Raw genomic sequence first — 19,027 nt, forward strand, 5'->3', positions numbered from 1 at the left:
TCAGGGTCTTCTCTAGTTTCTACTATATAATAAATATTTTTCCTTCACAACCAATAAGCAATCCATGGGAAGACATTTTAAAACCATGCAAAATTTCCTCCTTCTCACCTAGACTTAGCATCTCTTGTTTGTCCTTGCTTAATCCAGTCTTTACTATGTTGGTTGCAAAATGCTGATTTTTAATACTCTGGTACTATCTCCACATTTACCAGTTGGCACTAGGCATTCTTCTGTAAAAAGTGTCTTCCTTTCTGCCTCTTTTATTTGTTGTTGTTATGAACTCATAAATTTCTCCCTTTTTCCTCAGTGGTTCATAATTTATTACTGTGCAAAGTAGAGGATTTGAGTCTGAGTTTTGTGGATGACTTCAGGAGATCAGTAACCACCCCAAAATTGTGTGCCAAGTTCTGTGTTGTTTGGACATATTTCCAGGGAGAGTTCCATGACTTTTATCAACATCTCTAGAGTTCTTGATTTAAACAGAATTAAGTTCCACTAGGTTGAAAGGTTAAATGTTAAGCTATCTATAATCTTTATATATTTTATTCCCCTGCTTTCTACTCCAAGTGATAAATAACTGATGTGTTCCTCTGTAGGTACATTCTGTTTTTTTTGTCTACTGTTTTTAAACCACACCTGAAAATAGTATTATATTTTGGTTTCTTTAGATTTTTCCCAGAATATATAATGTCATTATCTTCATTGCCACTGTAGCAGCAGTTTATGGTGTGTAGAACCAGTCGTGTGTAGCAACAAATCACCCTGATTCACGCTGAAATTTTAAAACTGATGTTTTTACCCTGTAGTTTGATTAGCTCCCTGGGGGTGAGCTACCTGATGTTGTGCACTGAAAGTTATCCGGATGTTCTGGCCTTCTCTCTCCTGGACGAGCTTCAGAAGGAGTTCATCACTACGTACAACCTGATGAAGATAGACGCTGCTGTCAGGCCCTACTGTTTCATGGAATTTGGTAAGGGCCTGACTTTTTTCCTATTCATTATTCTGTCTTTAGCCAGTCACAAGCGATTTTTCATCTAATACAGGGGTTGGGGCACAGAGGAAACTCAGAAAATTCTGCTGTCTTGCTTTTGATAGAATAATTTGACAAATGGTCTGTAAATTATGGCAACATCTTCATTTAGGTGTCTATTAGAAAAAATTGTGTTTGAATTGTGGAGGGGATTATGATTATTGGCCCAAAGAATTAATCCCGGAAGATTAATGTTTCTCAATGAGGAATTTATAAACCAGAGATTCAGAATTTTGTGTTTATGTGATAATCTTTTATAGTCGGCTTATTCTAGAGCAAAGGTTGGCAAACATTTGCTAGAAAGGACCATATAGTACATATTTTAGGCTTTAAGGACCATATGGTCTCTGTTACAACTACTCAGTCTGCCATTATAGCTGGAAAGCAGCCATAGTGTAGTTATAGTCTAATAAAACTTTATTTACAAAAACAGTCAGCAGGCTAGATTTGGCCTCTAGGCATTAGATTGCTTGACTCCTGATGTGGGAGGGGAAAAAAAGTAAAACTAAGTTATAAATAGTGAAAATAAAATGGAAGATTCTTTAGAAAATATCTTAGAAGTTATTTAGGAAGTATCTTTTATTTATTGCATTAAACTTATTCTTAAAATATACATCCTAATGTAAACAATAAATAAGAGAACAGTTTTATAAGAACATGCAATTTAGTGTATGTTCTTATGTAATTAAAACTGATAAATACTGACAATATTTTATAAAATATGAATCCATATAAAAATTAAGGTTTCAATGTAAAGATTAAAGCTGGTATTGTTTTGTTTTAAAAGTTCAAAGTAATTCCTTGAAGTGGATGTAATAGTAGGAATATTCTCAGTCTTGTAGTGTTAAATCCTTAGTTTATTTACAATTATTTTTAGAGTGTGAAACTGATGACTTCATGATATATTAACCATTAAACACAGATAATATTAGAATACTCCATGACAAATTGAACAGTTTTGCATAATAAGTTAAACAGTTTATCTGCAAAATTTACTGTCCATAAACATCACACTCTCAAATTATTTAATTAACAAATGACTGCAAGGAAATTTATTTTTTATTTTACATAGATAACTTCATTCAGAGGACCAAGCAGCGATATAATAATCCTAGGTCTCTTTCAACAAAGATAAATCTGTCTGACATGCAGACGGAAATCAAGCTGAGGCCCCCTTATCAAATTTCCATGCGTGAACTGGGGCCAGCCAATGGAGTCACATCTGCATTTTCTGTTGACTATAAAGGTGCTGGTAAGATTTCTTCTGGTGAGTTCTGGATCTCAATTATTTTATTTAAAAAATCTTTCGTAAAAAGAAAAAATCTTTTGTAAGAACTGAGGAACTCTTAAAAATGAATTACTTTATTCTAATATTTTAAAGCAAGTACATGAAAGAATGTAGAAGTTCAAAGTAATTCTTTCTCCCAGTGGTTTATATAGTCATCTACCAGATATGAGACTAATCAGAAAATATCTTTAAATAGCCATCTCAAAGCAACTCTTTGCTAGGGAAATGTTAAAGAAGGTTTCTTTATAAACATTTTTCTAGAAATGAATAGTTTATTTATAATATATGTTTATAGGCATGTAAAGTGCTTTGCATTATATTAAAATGGCTACATTCAAGACCAGGGGTTTTTGACTATCACAGAAAATGTGATCATCTCAAACCTCCCCTCCCAAACAAGGAATACATTTGTGACAGGTTGAAAACTTCTGCTTAAAAATGGAAACCATTATTTTATAAGATAGTATATGCCATAGTTGAATTTCTTCTCTGAAAAATTCTTCCTTGCATTTCCTATAATGTCTACCTGTTTGTCTAAGTTCTGTGACCTCTACCTCCCTCTCTTTGGCTGGCTGTACCAAAATAGTGCTTTAGAACTTGAAGTCAGCAACTCCGTGTCCTTTCTGTCCCATTAGTCTGATCAACTTCATATAAAATGCCCTCAGTTCCCTTAGCCTTTTCGTCTATGGCATTTTGAAGCTCTCCCTATTCTAGAAGCTTTGTATGTGTTTTATTTTGTCAATATTCTTCAAATGTGGTATTCAGGACTGAATACAACCCTTCATATTTGGTTTAATACAAATTATGGAAGAAAAGGGGAAGCAGATTTCAGTAAAATAATCCAGTCAGTCATGAAACAAGTAAACAAGCAAATAACAATAACAAGCCCAGGAGGAGAGGAGATGGATCAGTACTCAGAGTTGTTACAGTATGTTATCTAAAATGTCCAGTTTCCAACAAAAAATTACAGGACATACAGAGGAAGAGGAAAATATAATACATTCACTGGGGGAGAAAAGCAGGCAATAGTAGCTGTCTACGAGAGTGACCAGATATCAGATTTAACAGACCAAGACTTCAAAGTAGCCATTATAATTATGTTCAAAGAACTAAAAGAAACCATGATTAATGAGTTAAAGAAATTAAGACAATTGTCAAATAGATAATATAAACAAAGAGATAGAAATTGTAAAGAAAAGGAACCAAATGGAAATTCTGGAAATGAAAAATACTACTGAAATGAAAAATTCACTAGTTGAGTTCAGTATTAAATTTGAACTTGCACAAGAAAGAATTAGCAAATTTGAATATACATCAATAGAGGTTATGCAATCCAAAGAACAGGGAGAAAAAAGAATGAACAGAACCTCAGGAAAATGGGAAACTATTAAGCATATCAGTATATGGATGGTGGGAGAATCAAAAATTGAGAAAGAAAGGAGCAGAAATAGTATTTGAAGAAATAATGGCTGAAAAGTTTCCAAATTTACTCAGAAACATTAATCTGTTCCTCTAGGAAGCTCATTTAACTCCAAATAGAATATATGGAAGAGACCCACAAATAAATGAATCATACAAAAAATGCTGAAAGACAAAGACAAGGAGAAAAATCTTGAAAACAGTAAGGGAAAACTCACCACTCACAAGAGCTCCCTAATAAGATAAACAACTGACTTCTCAACAGAAACAATGGAGACCTGACAGTAGAGGGAGAACACATTCAAAATGCTCAAAGCGGTAGAGGGGAACCTGCCACAAGAATTTTGTATCCAGCAAAGCTATCTTTCAAAAAATGAAGGTGAAATAAAGACATTTGCAAATAAGCAGATAAGAGAATTTGTTGCTGGCAGACTTACCTTACAAGAAATACTAAAGGAAGTTTTTCAGGCTGAAAGCAAGTGACCCGAGTCAGTTATTTGAAGTCTCACACTCATAGACACACACAAAATCAAACAGCAATGGTAAAGGTAATTATAAAAGACAGTAAAAGTCCATTTTTCTTTAAAAAGTTTTATAAAGCAATGTGCATAATGTATTCTTGGGCCTATAACATATAGAAGTGCAGTTTCTTATAACGGCACAAAGGAGGTAGGTGAATGGGAATAAAGCTGCATTGGGCTAAGGAAATGACTCCAGATGGTAATTTGAATCCACAAGAACAAATAAAGCCAGAAATAATAAGAATATTATAAACTTATAAAAATATAATCACTGTCTTCTCTTACCTTCTATAAAAGACAAAAATTATGTGAAGTAATAATTATAACACTGTATTTGGGATTTGTAACATAATATGTATAACAACGCCACAAAAAGGGGAGAAAGGCAATTGAGCTAGATAGGAGTAATGTTTCTATAACTCACTGGAATTAAGTTAGTATAAACCTGAAGCTGTTTCTGGTAAGTTAAGATGTACATGATGAGTCCTAGAGCAACCACTAATCAAATAACTCAAAAAATGGTGAAAAATTATTAAATTAAAATGCTACAGTATAAAATAATCACTTAATGCAATGATAGTAGAAGAATAGAGCAAAAAGCTTGAGATATATAGAAATAAGTAAAATGGCAGATGTAAATCTATTATAACAATAACAACATGTAAATAGATTTACAAAAAGTGAATGGTCGAAACATTTCAATCAAAAGTCAGAGATTGTAAGAGCAAATTTTAAAAAGAGTATTCTTCAAGCATGGGAGAAAAAAAATTCTGCAAGCATAGGAGAAGATAAAAAATTCAAAGATACAATTAAGTTGAAAGTAAAAGGGGAAAAAAGATACATAATGTAAACAGCAACCAAAAGAGAGCCGCAGTGGCTATTCTGATATCAGACAAAATGGCCTTTAAGACAAAAATTGCTGCTAGAGACAAGGACATTTTATAATGATAAGAGAGTCAATTAAGTTATAATAATTATAAGCACGTATATATTTAAGAACAGACTTTAAAATACATGAAGCAAAACCTTCCAGAAATAAAGGGAGAAATAGACGATTAAACAGTAATAGTTGAAGACAAACATCCAACTTTAAATAATGGATAGAACTAGACAAAAGATAAACAAGGAAATAGAGGATTTGAACAACAACAGAAACCAACAAACATAGAATACTCCAACAATAGAAAATACATTCTTCTGAAGTGACATGGAACACTTTCCAGAATAGATCTTATGCTAAGCTGTAAAAAAAAAAAAAACTTCGTAAATTTTACAGGTTAGAAATAATACAAAGTAAATTCTGCAACCACAATGGATGAACTTAGAAATTAATAACAAAGAAATTTGGGAAACTCACAAACATGTGGAAGTTAAATTATACAATCTTAAATAATGAATGGGTTAAAGAAGAAATCCAAAGGAGAATTTGTACTTTGAAATGACTGAAGATGAAGACACAAAATATTGAAACCTATGAGGTGCAGCTAAAGCTGTATTTATAGCTATACATACTATTAAAAAATAAATATCTCATATGAATAACTTAACCTTCCACCTAAAGACACTGGAAAAAGAAAAGCAAATTAAACCTAACACAAGTAGAAGAAAGGAAATAATAAAGATTAGAGTAGAAATAAAATAAAATGAAAGAAAATAGGAAAGCATTAGAGAAGACTCAATGAAACCAAAAGCTGATTCTTTGACTATGTAGTTCTGATTTAAGGCTAGACATAGATCAACAGTATCAAATCAAGAATACAGAAACAAATCTTTGCATTATGGTTAATTCAGAAATGCCAAAAGAATGGTGAAAGAATAGTCTTTTAACAAATGATGCTGGGACAAGTTATTATTCATATGCAAAAGATGAAGACGGACTCCTACCTCACAAACTATCTAAAAACTAAAAACAGATAAAAGACTTAAATTTAACAGCTAAAACTATAAAACTCTTAGAAGAAATCGAAGGTAAATTTTTCAAATTTGTATTAGGCAATGTTATTTTTTTATTTTTTATTTGTTTGTTTGTTTGTTTGTTTTTAAATAAAATAAAGCACCTGGTATTCCAGGGTGGTCTCCCATCCAAGTACTAACCAGGCCAACCCTGCTTAGCTTCTGAGATCAGACAAGATCGGGCACATTCAGGGTGGCATGGCCGTAGACTGCAATGGTTTTTTTAGATTTGATACCAAAAGCACAGTGAAAAAAATAAAAAATAGAAAAAGCAGAATTCATCAAAATCCAAAACTTCTGTTCTTTGAAAGACACTATCAAAAAATTGAAAAGAATATCCACAGACACAAAGAAAATATTTACAAATCATAAGGAACTTGTATCCAGAATATATAATAATAATTAAAAAAATCAATTTTACAATGGGAAAAGGATTTATATAGACATTTCTACAAAGAAAACGTGCAACTGGCTAATTAGCACATGATGAAAAGATGCTCAGTATTATTAATCATTAGGGAAATGCAATGCAAAAGATAAGGAGATACTACTGTATACCTACTAGGATAGCTATAATAAAAAAAGAATAACAAGTGTTTGTAAGGATGTGGAAAAATTAGAACCTTCATACGTTGCTGGTAGGATTGTAAAATAGTGTGCCTGCTTCAGAAAATACTTTGGAAGTTCCTCAAAAAGGTAAATACAGAGTTAACATATGACCTAGCAATTCTACTCCTAGGTACATACTCCAGAGAATTAAAAATGTATGTCTAAATAAAAATGTGCACATGAGCTTTTATATTAGCATTATTCATAGCAGCTGAAAAGTGGACACAACTCCAATGTCCATCAATTGATGAATGGATAAACAACATATGGTATATCCATACCATAGAATATTATTAATAAAAAAAGGAATGAAATATTGATATATGGTACAACATGTATGGATCTTTAAAAACATTATGCTATGTGAAAGAAGCCAGATAGAAAAGGCCACATACTTAAAATTTCATTTATGCAAAATGTCCAGAATAGGCAAATCCATAGAGACAGAAAATAGATTAGTGGTTGACAAGAGCTGGAGGGGTAGAGGGAAATAGGCAGTGACTACTTCTAATGGTTATGAGTTTTCTTTCTGGGGGTGACGTGTTGTGGAATTAGATGATTATGATGGCTGCACAACTTGTGAATATACTAAAAACTTGTGAATTACACACTTTAAAAGGTGGAATTTTATTGTATGTGTATTATATTTTAATTTTTTAAATCACTAATAAACAAGGGGTTGTTACTTTGAAGACTTCCACTTAACAGTAGTGATAGAATAGTTAATTCAGACCAGTAGTCTCACTAAATACATGTAGCAAAGCTGAATGGACTGTATATATTTTATAGTATAAATAGATCTAATATATAATGTAGAAGTTAATCTAAAATATAATCTTCCTGAAGTCTTTGGAGATCCAACAAGATAACTAAGAATTACTCAGATACAGAGGAGGATGGAGACCCAATGTTTGGAGCTACAAAATTTTCCCTTTGGGCCTTACACCAATTCTGGAGGGAACAGCTGTCAGGCTCTCAAGACTAGGGAGACAGGGATTAGAGAGCAGGGCCCACCAAGGTGGTGAACCTCATGAGCAACCCTTCCAGCCTTGGGTTAGGATCTTGGATGGCTGTGCTCTAGGTATATGGGTAGACAGGAATATGCAGTAGACAGGCTTTTATTGGTCTGCAGTTTAGTTTTGAATCATACTGATCTCTAAAATTGGATTGAGCTGATTACACAGTGCTATCCTCCAAAGAACCTGGCAGAAGCAACAAATATCTTTCCTGGAAGAAATAGTCTCGTCAGCTTCAAATTATATCTACAAGATTTTGAAAATAGAATGTTAGTTATAAAAAAACAGGAATATAAGTTGTATTTTGTCAAATGCTTTGTCTGCATTTATTGAGATGATCGGATTTTTCTTTTTAAAGTCTTTATGTGGTGAATTACATTGCTTTTCAAATATTAAACCAACCCTGCATTTCTGTGATAAACCCCACTTGGTTATGATATATTATCTTTCTTATATATTGTCAGACCCAATTTACTAAAATTTTAAGATATTTCGTACCTGTATTCATGAGGGAATTGGTTTATAGCTTTCCTTTTTTGTAATGTTTTTGGCTGGCTTTCCTATCAGGTTTAAAGCTGGTCTCATAAATTGGGAGGTATTACCTCTTCTTCAATTTTGGAAAAATGTTTCTGTAGAATTTTTCTTCTTCTTTAAATGTTTAGTGCGGTGAAGCCTTTCAAGCCTCTGATTTTCTTTGTAGGAAGTTTTTAACTACAAATCAATTTCTTCAATGCATGTAGGGTTATTCAAGTATCTCTTTCTTCTCGAGTGAGTTTTAGTAGTTTGTTTCCTTTAAGGAATCTGTCCATTTCACCTAAGTTATTGAATTTTTGGCATTAAGTTATATTCCCTTATACCTATAATATCTGTAGAATTGTAGTAATGTCACTTCTCAGTTTTTATATTGGTAATTTTTATCTTTTGCATTTTTTTCGATCAGTCTTATTAGAGTTTATCATTTTTACTGATTTTCTTAAAGAACCAGCTTTTACTTTCATTGACTTTTTATTGTTTTTTATTTCATTAATTTATTTTCTGATCTTTATTACTTCCTACCTTCTGTTTACTTAGAGTTTAATTCGCTCCTTTTCTAGGTTCTTGTGGTAAATATTAAGGTCATTTATTTGAGAACTTCTTTTTTAATACAGACACTTAGTACTACATATTATATACCTTTAAATACTGCTTTAACTACATTTCATAAATTTTAATATATTGTATTTTCACTCTCATTTTGTTCAAAATGCTTTTTAATTTTCTTTTTGGTTTATTTTTTGATCCATGGGTTATTTAGAAATGTGTTATATAGTTTTAAATATTTACAGATTTTCCAAATACTTTTCTGTTATTGATTTTTAATTTAATTCCATTGTGGCCAGGTACCAAATTTTATATGATTTTAATCCTTTTAAATTTATTGAGACTTGTTTTAGTCTAGAATATGGTCTTAGTAATTTTCTGTGTTCATTTGACAAAAACATATATTCTACTATTGTTGGGTGGAGTGTTCTATAAATGTCATTTAGATCAAGTTAGTTAAATATTTAGGGTTGGTTTGTTCTCTTGATGCATGGACTCATTTGTCACTTTGAAGTTACCTTCTTTATACTTAGAAATATTCCCCAATGTCTAATTTGCCCATAAATTTTAGCCTAATATTTCAGACTATTTAATTTACTTCAGCCTCTTTTCTAACCTTATTTCCTCCTCTTTTCATGACTGTCCTTTTGAGTTAAACAAAACCACCAACAATGCCCAATAGCAAAGCAGTTAAGAGCATGAATTCTAGAGTCAGGCTACCTGGATTTAAATCCTAGTCATCTACTTACTTTGGGAAAATTTCTCAATCTACCTAAACTTTAGTTCTCTGTCTGGAAAAAAAAAAAAAAGAAAGAAAGGTAATTACAGTGCCTACCACCTGGGTTCTTGGAAGATGAAAGAGATCAGCAGAGTAAAGCTGCTTTGGGTGCCTGGCACCTGGAGCAGCCACACAGGGAAACAGTAGGGGTGGGGCAGGCGGGGGGGAGGTGGTTGAAGATGCTGTTATTATTTGCCTCTCATTTCCATCTCCATGTTCTTTTCTCATATTCTTTTCTCTGCATGGAATGTGGTACTTCTCATTTGTACTTGTATAAATTTTATCCATCATTAAAGATTTTCCCTTATTCTCTTACCACTTCTGTGTTACCACCTTACTCCCAGTTATTTTTCCTCTTTAGAATTCCCTAACTCTTTTAGTTTAGAATACTTACTACTTTTCATATGCTTACCTATCCACTCTCTTTTAAAAGATGAGAAGTTCCTTCAGGATAGATTGTGTAATTCAATTTTCACATCTTCTGAAGCATAGCATCTTACAAAGAATTGTGCTAAAATGTACATGCTGAATAAAAATATTAATTCACTAGAACCAATAGCCCTTTGGTTCCAAGGAATTTGCTCTTCTTTAGAAACTTTTGTAAACTCTCCATTAATCATAGGTACTTTTGGAGAAAAAAATATTTTTTGTAATGAAAATGCCACTCGTGGGCCCAAGGAGACTAATTAAAGAAAAAGCATGATAGCAGAAGACAATAATAGTAAAAACAAAACAAAAACTCACCACATGCTGCTGTTTTGGATTCAGAAAAACAAATTTTATTCTATATTGCCTCTCATTTGTTATTGCTCCAAATCCACTATTCCTAATGGTGACTATCATGGTGCCAAATTGAACTGTGAAGTAAGCACTTGTGGATAACAATGGATATAAAATCTGTTTTTCTGAAGAAAAAAGCATATAAAATAAAACATAATACATTAAAATGTGATTAAAGGTCTCATTCAGTCTGTTAAAATGTGAAGTTGTCCTTAAGGAGTGTTACCCTCGTATTGTGTGCAGATGGAGTTTTCTCTGGGCAACCATTCCCCCAGGAGGAGAGGGTGAAGTGGGAGGGGATCGCCACTTGAAAATTTCTTTCCCACAGTGGTTTTTAGCATAATGCATGCCTTGTCCTTGTTAAAGGAGGCTTATCATTTGCTTTCATGCCTTTAAAAATATTTATCATTTTGAAAAAATTTATAAATGGTATACTGTCATTATAAAGAGTGTGTGTGCTCCAAGGCCAAGAGGTGAGTGTTAGAAACTTAATAAATATTTAAGTTATATAGACATATTATTTACTCCTTAAATAGATGTTGACCAGCACATTAAAAAATGGTAATATTTTCCCATTCAAGAATAGCCATATTTTACTTGACCATAAAAAGCCAGTGTTTTCTACTATAATACAGAATATTATTCGAGTTTTTTAGTAAGGTAAACTTGTTTTGTATACTTAAGTGTGACTTAAATAATCTATTGTCAAGTGGTTTTATGCTTGAGGCCCATATTAAGGATTTTTTTTTTTTTTTTTTAATTAGAAGCCAATTCTTCCTCACTGTTGAGGGAGCACCATGAGGAGAGATGGAGAAGGGTTGCAAAACATAACGAATTGGTAGACCAGTGGATAGATTTTTAAATTGTAAGATTTTTTTTCTCTACTGATGTAAAACTTGGTATCAGTACTTTACAAAGGCATTTAAATTTTTCTTTTCATATCAAAATCTCAAAGAAATTGATTGAGAGACCAAGCAGTAAGTTTGGGCACAGAAGAAATTTAAGAAGATGTTATATTAGCATTTTCTGCTGAACTTGAAGAATACTTTTTTGTGATAATGTGGGTTTTGTGTTTTTATGAACTGTTTAGGGAAGCTTTTCTGCTGGAGTGGCTGAATATAAGTTGCAAAGATGTAAGCCCTTCCTTATATTAATGTTCCACCTCATTAACTTCATTGTTAGGGCTTTTACACTTCAGTGATTTAAATAAAATAATCTAAATGTAGTTCTGTTGTCCTCTCTTTCCATCTGTCTTCCTTCTGAGTCTAGATGATTATGCAGTTTTGTGTTTTCATTTGGACTCTTGTTAATTCTATTAAGTGCAAAATGGTGATGAAGGGAAGCTATTGTGTAACTAAATACAATATTGAAATGTCTTATGCTGCTGAAGCCCTGACAGATAAGGAAATGTGTTTGTGAAGATAATCTAGGCACTTCTTCAACTGGTGTTTTATCATTTGTACCTTTGAGTTGGTCTTCAGAGGCCAGGAACTTCATAGCTTTAAGACTCCATTGTATTGTTGAGTTCACATTGGTGATTACAGTTGACCCTTGAACAACGCAGAAGGTAGGGGCATCGACCCCTGTGTAATCAAAAATCTGTGTGTAACTTTCAATTCCCCCAAAACTTAATTACTAATAGCCTACCGTTGACCGGAAGCCTTACTGATAACATAAACAGTCAATTAAAACATATTTTTGTACGTATTATATACTGTATTCTTGCAATAAAGTAAGCTAGAAAAAAATGTTATTGAGAAAATCATAGGAAAAGGCATTTAAAGTATTATAAGTATTTATTGGAAAAAATCCACATGTAAGTGGATTTTGACCCATGTTCAAGGGTCAGCCGTATATATGAGCTTTCATATATGTCCTCTGGTATTTATAGCCCTGGAACCTAAATAAGGGAGAGTTTTGCTTAAAAGCAAACTATATTGGTCCTTAAAAATGTTTTCTAAGCATTTTCAGGAAAAGTAGGAATTATGCAGTGAATTTCCAAGCAAAGTCACCTTGGCGAATATTTGCAACTGCTTGCAAATGGTAGACATATTTAGGCAGTAAGGTTTTTTCTACATGATTTACTGCCAGATGCGAGAACTCCTTAGCAGTATATAACCCAAATGCAAGTTAGATGTCTTTGTTAAAAATGTAGAGAAAAATAAGTTAACTAGAGTTCAGGGGAGTGAAGCTGTCATGTTGTCAGACATTTTGCATTTAAAAAGTTAATTACTAAGATAAATCATTAGATAATTTTATGAAGATTCATCTATATATTTAAATTGAGCAGTGAATTTTATTTTACATAAGTTTAGATATTGGTATGAGATATGGATGTTCATTTCTAACCATTTCTTTTATTTTTCAGGTCACCAGCGACTGGAACCAGCCACTCTGTCAGGAATTGTGGCATTTATCCTTAGTCTTTTATGTGGAGCTCTGAATTTAATTAGAGGCTTTCACGCCATAGAAAGTCTCCTGCAGGTACTGTACTATTTTTGTAATTTCAAGTGACTGTGACTATTGATTTTACTTGTTACACAATTGATTTGAATTGATTTAGATATTAGTACAACTTACAATGTATGCTCAGATTCTGTATTCTTTATACCTGCCTTAGTCACCCCTTCCTCTAAAAACACTGATTTCAAAAAAATAGCCCATAGATATTCTGCTGGTTTCTTTGACTCAATTAGCACATATTTATTTATTATCTACTCTGTAGGAGGCACTGTTTATGGGTTCTCTGGGGACACTAAGATATGTGTGACATGGGCCCTGCAGTCTCAGAGCCTAGAGTTGAATCAGAGAGGCAAAGAAATGTACAAATAATTCCCAAGGACACAGAGTATAGAAGAGGAGCGGTCATTGTGAGTCAGGATAGGAAAAGGAGGCTTTGTGGAGGAGGGGTAAGCTGGACTTGGAAGGATCTAAGTAAACAGAGAGGAATGGAAAAAAGAAGAGGACATTCTTGGGCAGGTTTTTGTCCCACCTCTGTGTAATCCTAGTTAGCTGCTTTTTCCTTTTTTGTTGGTGCCTACCTGTGAAACCACTGATCTCTTCAGGTATTGCCAACTATTTAGTTTTCAGTGGAGTTTCTTTCAGAGACTGTGGCTATCAGAATATATTAACTTTTTCTCTTATTATTTTTGTAAAATTTTTTAAACTTTTCTTAAAGTTTAGCACATTTCAGACTATAGCTTTTTTCCCCTTTGTTTCTACTCATTTTGTCTAAAGACTTTTTGACACTTCCATACTGTAAATTAGTTCTCTTTTTTGAGGTCAGCATTAAACTCATACAAACTCATTCAACAGACCTTATATTCTCTTTTTAAATTGCTGTTACTTTGAGGAACACTCAGAGTACAATTCTGAGTACCCTCTGAATGTCCTCAGCTGTATGAAGCCAGTAGCAGAGGGTATCACAGGTTCCAGGCAGCTGAGCTGTCCCTCAATTATGATGTGGGGAGGAGCATCTCATGACTTCTCAATTCCTCTTCCAAACATCCTAGGCCCGCAGGTAAAGCCTCCCTTCCCTTTAAGGCACAGGACCACTGGGTGTTGTCCCTTGGTGTTCTCGTTCTTGTTCCTCTTCCCTAGCCAAGTTAGCTTTATTCCAGTAGGAGTTTAATTTAGATCCAGTTAGTCAATGTGCCAAAAAGAAACAAAGGCAATTTGGAGACTGCCAATTGAAAAAAAACTAATAAATAAGAAACTCTTTTACTTTTTTTTTTTAATTTGATGTAGTGGAAAGAATATTAGTGTTAGGTGTATGAAGAGTTGATTTTTGTTTGTGGAAGAAAGAGAGAAGGTTGGCTTCCGCTCAGTTACTGATTAACTCTGTGACTTTGAGTAGCCTCTCCTTACTTTCTGGTCTTCAGTTTTATTGCTCATCAAATGAAGGACAAGGGGTGGATTTGATGAGTATTTCTCAATGTATGGGACACATTTATCAGTGGTTACACAATAGATGACTTTAGATGATAGAGTGGTGAAGATTTTTAATTTTAAGAATTATGTATTTAATATATATTAATATATAATATCTATGGTAAGGGATACTAGTTCATATTGATAGAGATATAAAACTTTCCTTTCAAAATAATTTTAACAAAAGATCAACTTTATGAAATTTATTACATAAATAATGGTGTAATTAGTATTTAGAATTGGCAAAAATTGTGAAGGTGGTACTCGAAGGTTAAAATTCTCTGGTTAAAAAATTATCTGATTGTTTGAAATTAGCAAATTAATAAATAAGGGAAGTGAGCAGACCTGGGTAGAGAAAAACTTTTATGCCACACAACCTTACCATTCCTAACTCAGAAGACTGCATAAGTTGTGGAATCTGAGGCTCAGACCACATTACTTCTAACTTAAAACTCAGACAGTGCTGTTATATATTCAAAACATATTAAAGGAAATTATTTCTTTCAGGCACTCAGATATTCCTGTTCTTTCTCTTCTTGGACCGATTCTTTCCTTCTCCCTCTTCTGATTTACAAACCTCAAAACTAAGGAAAGTAGTGTAAACTACAGCATTTCATGCATTTGACCTGCTCTACCTATTTAATGCCTGCCTTAATTCCTAAGAGTTTCATGTTCTCCCTCTGATCAGTAATGTCTTTGCTTCATCGCAGTTGTTTTTTAGGTTTCAGACAATACAGGCATGCCTCATTTTATTATATTTCACAGATGTTGGGATTTTACAAATTGAAAGCAAAAAGATTACAACATGTTTTACTATGATACTTTGTTGAGGTGGTCTGGAACCAAACCCCCAGTATCTCTGAGGTATGCCTCTACTCTGATTAAACTAAATCCCACTTACATGTAACTGACTGATAGTGCTGAGAGTTCTCAGAAAATTTACATTTTAAAAAGACATTATAGGCCAGTGTCTCTCATGAACATTGATGCAAAAAACCCCAACAAAGTATTACCAAATTAAATCCAATGATGTATAAAAATAATTATATACCACAACCAAGTGGGATTAATTCTAGGTGTGCAAAGCTGGTTCAGCATTTTAAAATCAATAAATGTAATCCATCACATTATAAAAAAGAAAAATAATATGATCACATCAGTAGTTGCAGAAAAAACATTTGACAAAATTCAGCATCTATTCATGAACTCACAGGAAACTAGAAATAAAGGGGAACTTCTTTAACTTGGTAAAGAACATCTAAAGAAACCCTACAGCTAATATCATATTTGATGAGAAACTAGATACTTTCTCCCTAAGATCAGGCACAAGACAAGTATGTCACCTCTCACCATTCCTATCAAGCATTTTACTGGAAGAGCTAGTAGTGTAATAAAACAAGAAAAGAAAGCAGATGGTATAGAGATTGGGAAGGAATAAATACAACTGTTTTTATACACAGATAGTATGATTGTCTGTATACAAAAATCAAGTACTGGCACTCAAGTGATTATTAGCAAGGTCACAGAATTCAAAGTTAATACATAAAAGTCAATTGCTTTCCTATATATCAGCAAGGAACAATTGAAATTTGAAATTAAAATAACTATCATTTATATTGGCATCCTCAAAATTGAGGCACTTAAGAATAAACCTAACAAAGTATATACAAGATCTATATAAAAAAAAGTATAAAACCCTGATAAAAGAAATCAAAGAAATCTGAATAAACAGAGAGATATTCCATGTTCATGGATAGGAAGATGCAATATTGTTAAGATACGGGTTTTTCCCAACTTAATCTATAGATTCAACACAATTCCAATCAAAGTCCCAGCAAGTTATTTTATGGATATTGATAAAATGATTCTAAAGTGTATACGGAGTGGCAAAAGACCTAGAATAGCCAATGCAATATTGAAGAAAAAAGAAGAGGACACAGTACCCAACTCCAAGACTTAATATTAAGCTATAATAATTAAGACAGTGTGGTACTGGCAAAACAGTAGGCAAATAGATCAATGGAACAGAATAAAGAGCCGAGAAATATACCTTTAAAATATAGTCAACTGATTTTTGACAAAAGAGCAAAACTAATTCAGTAGAAAAAGGATATTTTTTTCAACAAATGGTGCTAGAACAAGAAAATGAATCTAGACATTCAGAAAAATGAATCTAGACATAGATCTTACACCTTTAACAAAAAAGTTAACTCAAAATAGATTACAGACCTAAATGAAAAACAAAAAATATAAAACTTATGAAAAGTAACAGAAGACCAAGATAACCTTGGGTTTGGCGATGAATTTTTAGATACAGTATCAAAAGCATGATCCATGAAAGGAAAAATTGGTAAATTGGACTTAATTTAAAAACCTCTGCTCTGCGAAGGACATTAAGAGAATGAAAAGATAAGCTGCAGACTAGGAGAAAATATTTGCAGAACACATCTGACAAAGCACATGTCTAAAATGTACAAAGAACTCAAAATTCAATAAAAAAAAATGAGCAAAAGAACTGAACAGACACCTCACCAAAGTCGATGTCCAGGAGACAAGCATATGAAAAGATACTCAACATCATATGTCATTAAAGAATTGCAAATTAAAACAATAAGATATCGCTAAAGATCTATTAGGATGGTGAAATCCAAAGAAATGCCAATGTTAAATGCTGATGAAGATTTGGAACAATTGGAACTCTTCATTCATTGCTGGCGGGAATGCAAAATGAGACAGTCACTTTGGAAGATAGTGTGGCTGTTTCTCACAAAGCTAAACATAACCATAAGATCCAGCAATCATGCTCCCAGGTACATTTACCCAAATGAGCAGAAAACTTACATCCACACAAAAACCTGCACATGAATGTTTATCTCAGCTTAATTCATAATTTCAAAAAACTAGAAGTAACTAAAATGTCCTTCGAAAGGTGAATGGATAAACAAACTGGCAGCCTGTACAATGGAATATTATTCAGTAATGAAAAGAAATGAGCTATCAAACCAAAAAGAAGACATGGCCAAATCTTAACTCAATATTGCTTAATGAAAGAAGCCAGTCTGAAAAAACTGCTTACTATATGATTACATCTATATGACATTCTGGAAAAAGCAAAACTATAGCGATAGTAAAAAGATTAGTGGTTGCCAGGGGTTTGGAGGGAGGATGAAGGGTTGAATAGTTGGAGCATGGGATTTTTAGGGCAGTGAAATTATTCCGTATGTTACTGTAATGGTGGTGAAGTCATTATACATTTCTCAAAAATTATAGAATGTACAATACAAAGAGTGAACCCTAATGTAAACTATGGGTTTTAGTTAATAATGTGTCACTATTGGTGCATCAGTTATAACAAATGTACCACATTAATGCAGGATGTTCATAATAGAGGAAACTGAGCAGGGGAAAGAACAGGTATATGGGCACTCTGTACTGCTTAATTATCTGTAAACCTAAAACTGATCTATAGATGAAAGTCTATTAATTTAACACACACACACCTCACATTAAAACAAAGACTGGAAAGGGAGGAGAGTTCTTCCAACTTTGATATTTCCTTAGGTGTGGCTCCACTTAGGTTAAGTACAGTTAGCTCTTAGGAAACAGTAGATGAAGCTTTCTCTTTTCCTGGAGGGGCTGCACCTTCCCATTCACACAGGCCAGAAAGGGACCTCAGAACCCCAGCTGGAATGGAGCTCAGGTTCAGGAATCTGATTCATGTTTCAAAGTCAGATGTACAATTTTGTGTCCTCTGAGAACAGTGATCATTTTGAGGAAGCCAGTGAGAGATGGACAGACCAGGTCCTCCGACCTTGCACCCACCAGTCCCCAACTACTCTCACCGAAGATGACCTGGGAAAATAACAAAGTATGTTAATTTTCATAAAGAAACTCTGGAAAGATAAGAAACGAATAAATGTAGTGGAAACTGGACAGATGGGAAGCAGAGTAAAAACAAGACTTAACAATATATACCTTCTTATATGTTATTTTTATTTTTGAATCATATAAATATATTACCTATTTAGATTTTAAATAATAAAAATGAATATTTATTAGCACTTGTTATGTAAGCAGGAAAAAAAGAAAACAACTTTTATTCACCCAGCTTAATAGGTAGATTTTCAAGTAACACAATTTTAGGCAGAGTAAAGGTAAATGTTGAAAGGCCAGGGAATGCTGAGCATTTTTCCTGGGTTTTTGTAGCTTCTTTTTGTCTTTATCTTAGAGTCAACAGTTTCCCTAGAAGCTTGAAGGTTTTCTGTTTTAAACAGTTTCTTAAAATTGTGCCAGTCATGGGGTAATTATGGATAGGGAAAAGGTTAGAGTGGTCTTTTTTATTAGTAGATCATTTATAATTTGGGGACTCTCTGGATGCTTGTATCTTTGAAGATGTGTCTCTCTGATGGTTGACATGGAATCTTTCTTTTTCACTGTTGCCCTAGACTAAATTTACTCCAACAATGTTTCTTTCTTACTTGATCCAAGGAACTGTAAATTGGTCCATTTGGGATTTTTAGCTATCTGGAAACTAGGGACAACTGGTTGCATATGTTCCCTTAGCATTGTTTTTAAATCTTTGTCTTGCTGTAACCCATCTGACATATTCAGCATACACTCATC

The 19,027-nt window shown here is 33.2% G+C and overlaps 1 protein-coding gene and 1 pseudogene across 1 annotated transcript in view; one reads left to right on the forward strand and one right to left on the reverse strand.

The window, feature by feature from the left end:
* Positions 1–19,027, forward strand: part of SEC22A (SEC22 homolog A, vesicle trafficking protein) — a 54,220-nt gene that overhangs the window by 21,145 nt on the left and 14,048 nt on the right. The window contains exons 3-5 of the mRNA XM_039843211.1: positions 807–970; positions 2,103–2,297; positions 12,843–12,958. Of these exons, the coding sequence (XP_039699145.1) occupies positions 807–970; positions 2,103–2,297; positions 12,843–12,958 (475 nt within the window). The remainder of the gene's footprint in view (positions 1–806; positions 971–2,102; positions 2,298–12,842; positions 12,959–19,027) is intronic.
* LOC120586857 (uncharacterized) lies at positions 6,304–6,421 on the reverse strand (annotated as a pseudogene).

This window comes from Pteropus medius, unplaced genomic scaffold (assembly GCF_902729225.1).
Source record: "Pteropus medius unplaced genomic scaffold, Ma_sr-lr_union100, whole genome shotgun sequence".
In the NCBI taxonomy this organism is placed as follows: domain Eukaryota; kingdom Metazoa; phylum Chordata; class Mammalia; order Chiroptera; family Pteropodidae; genus Pteropus; species Pteropus medius.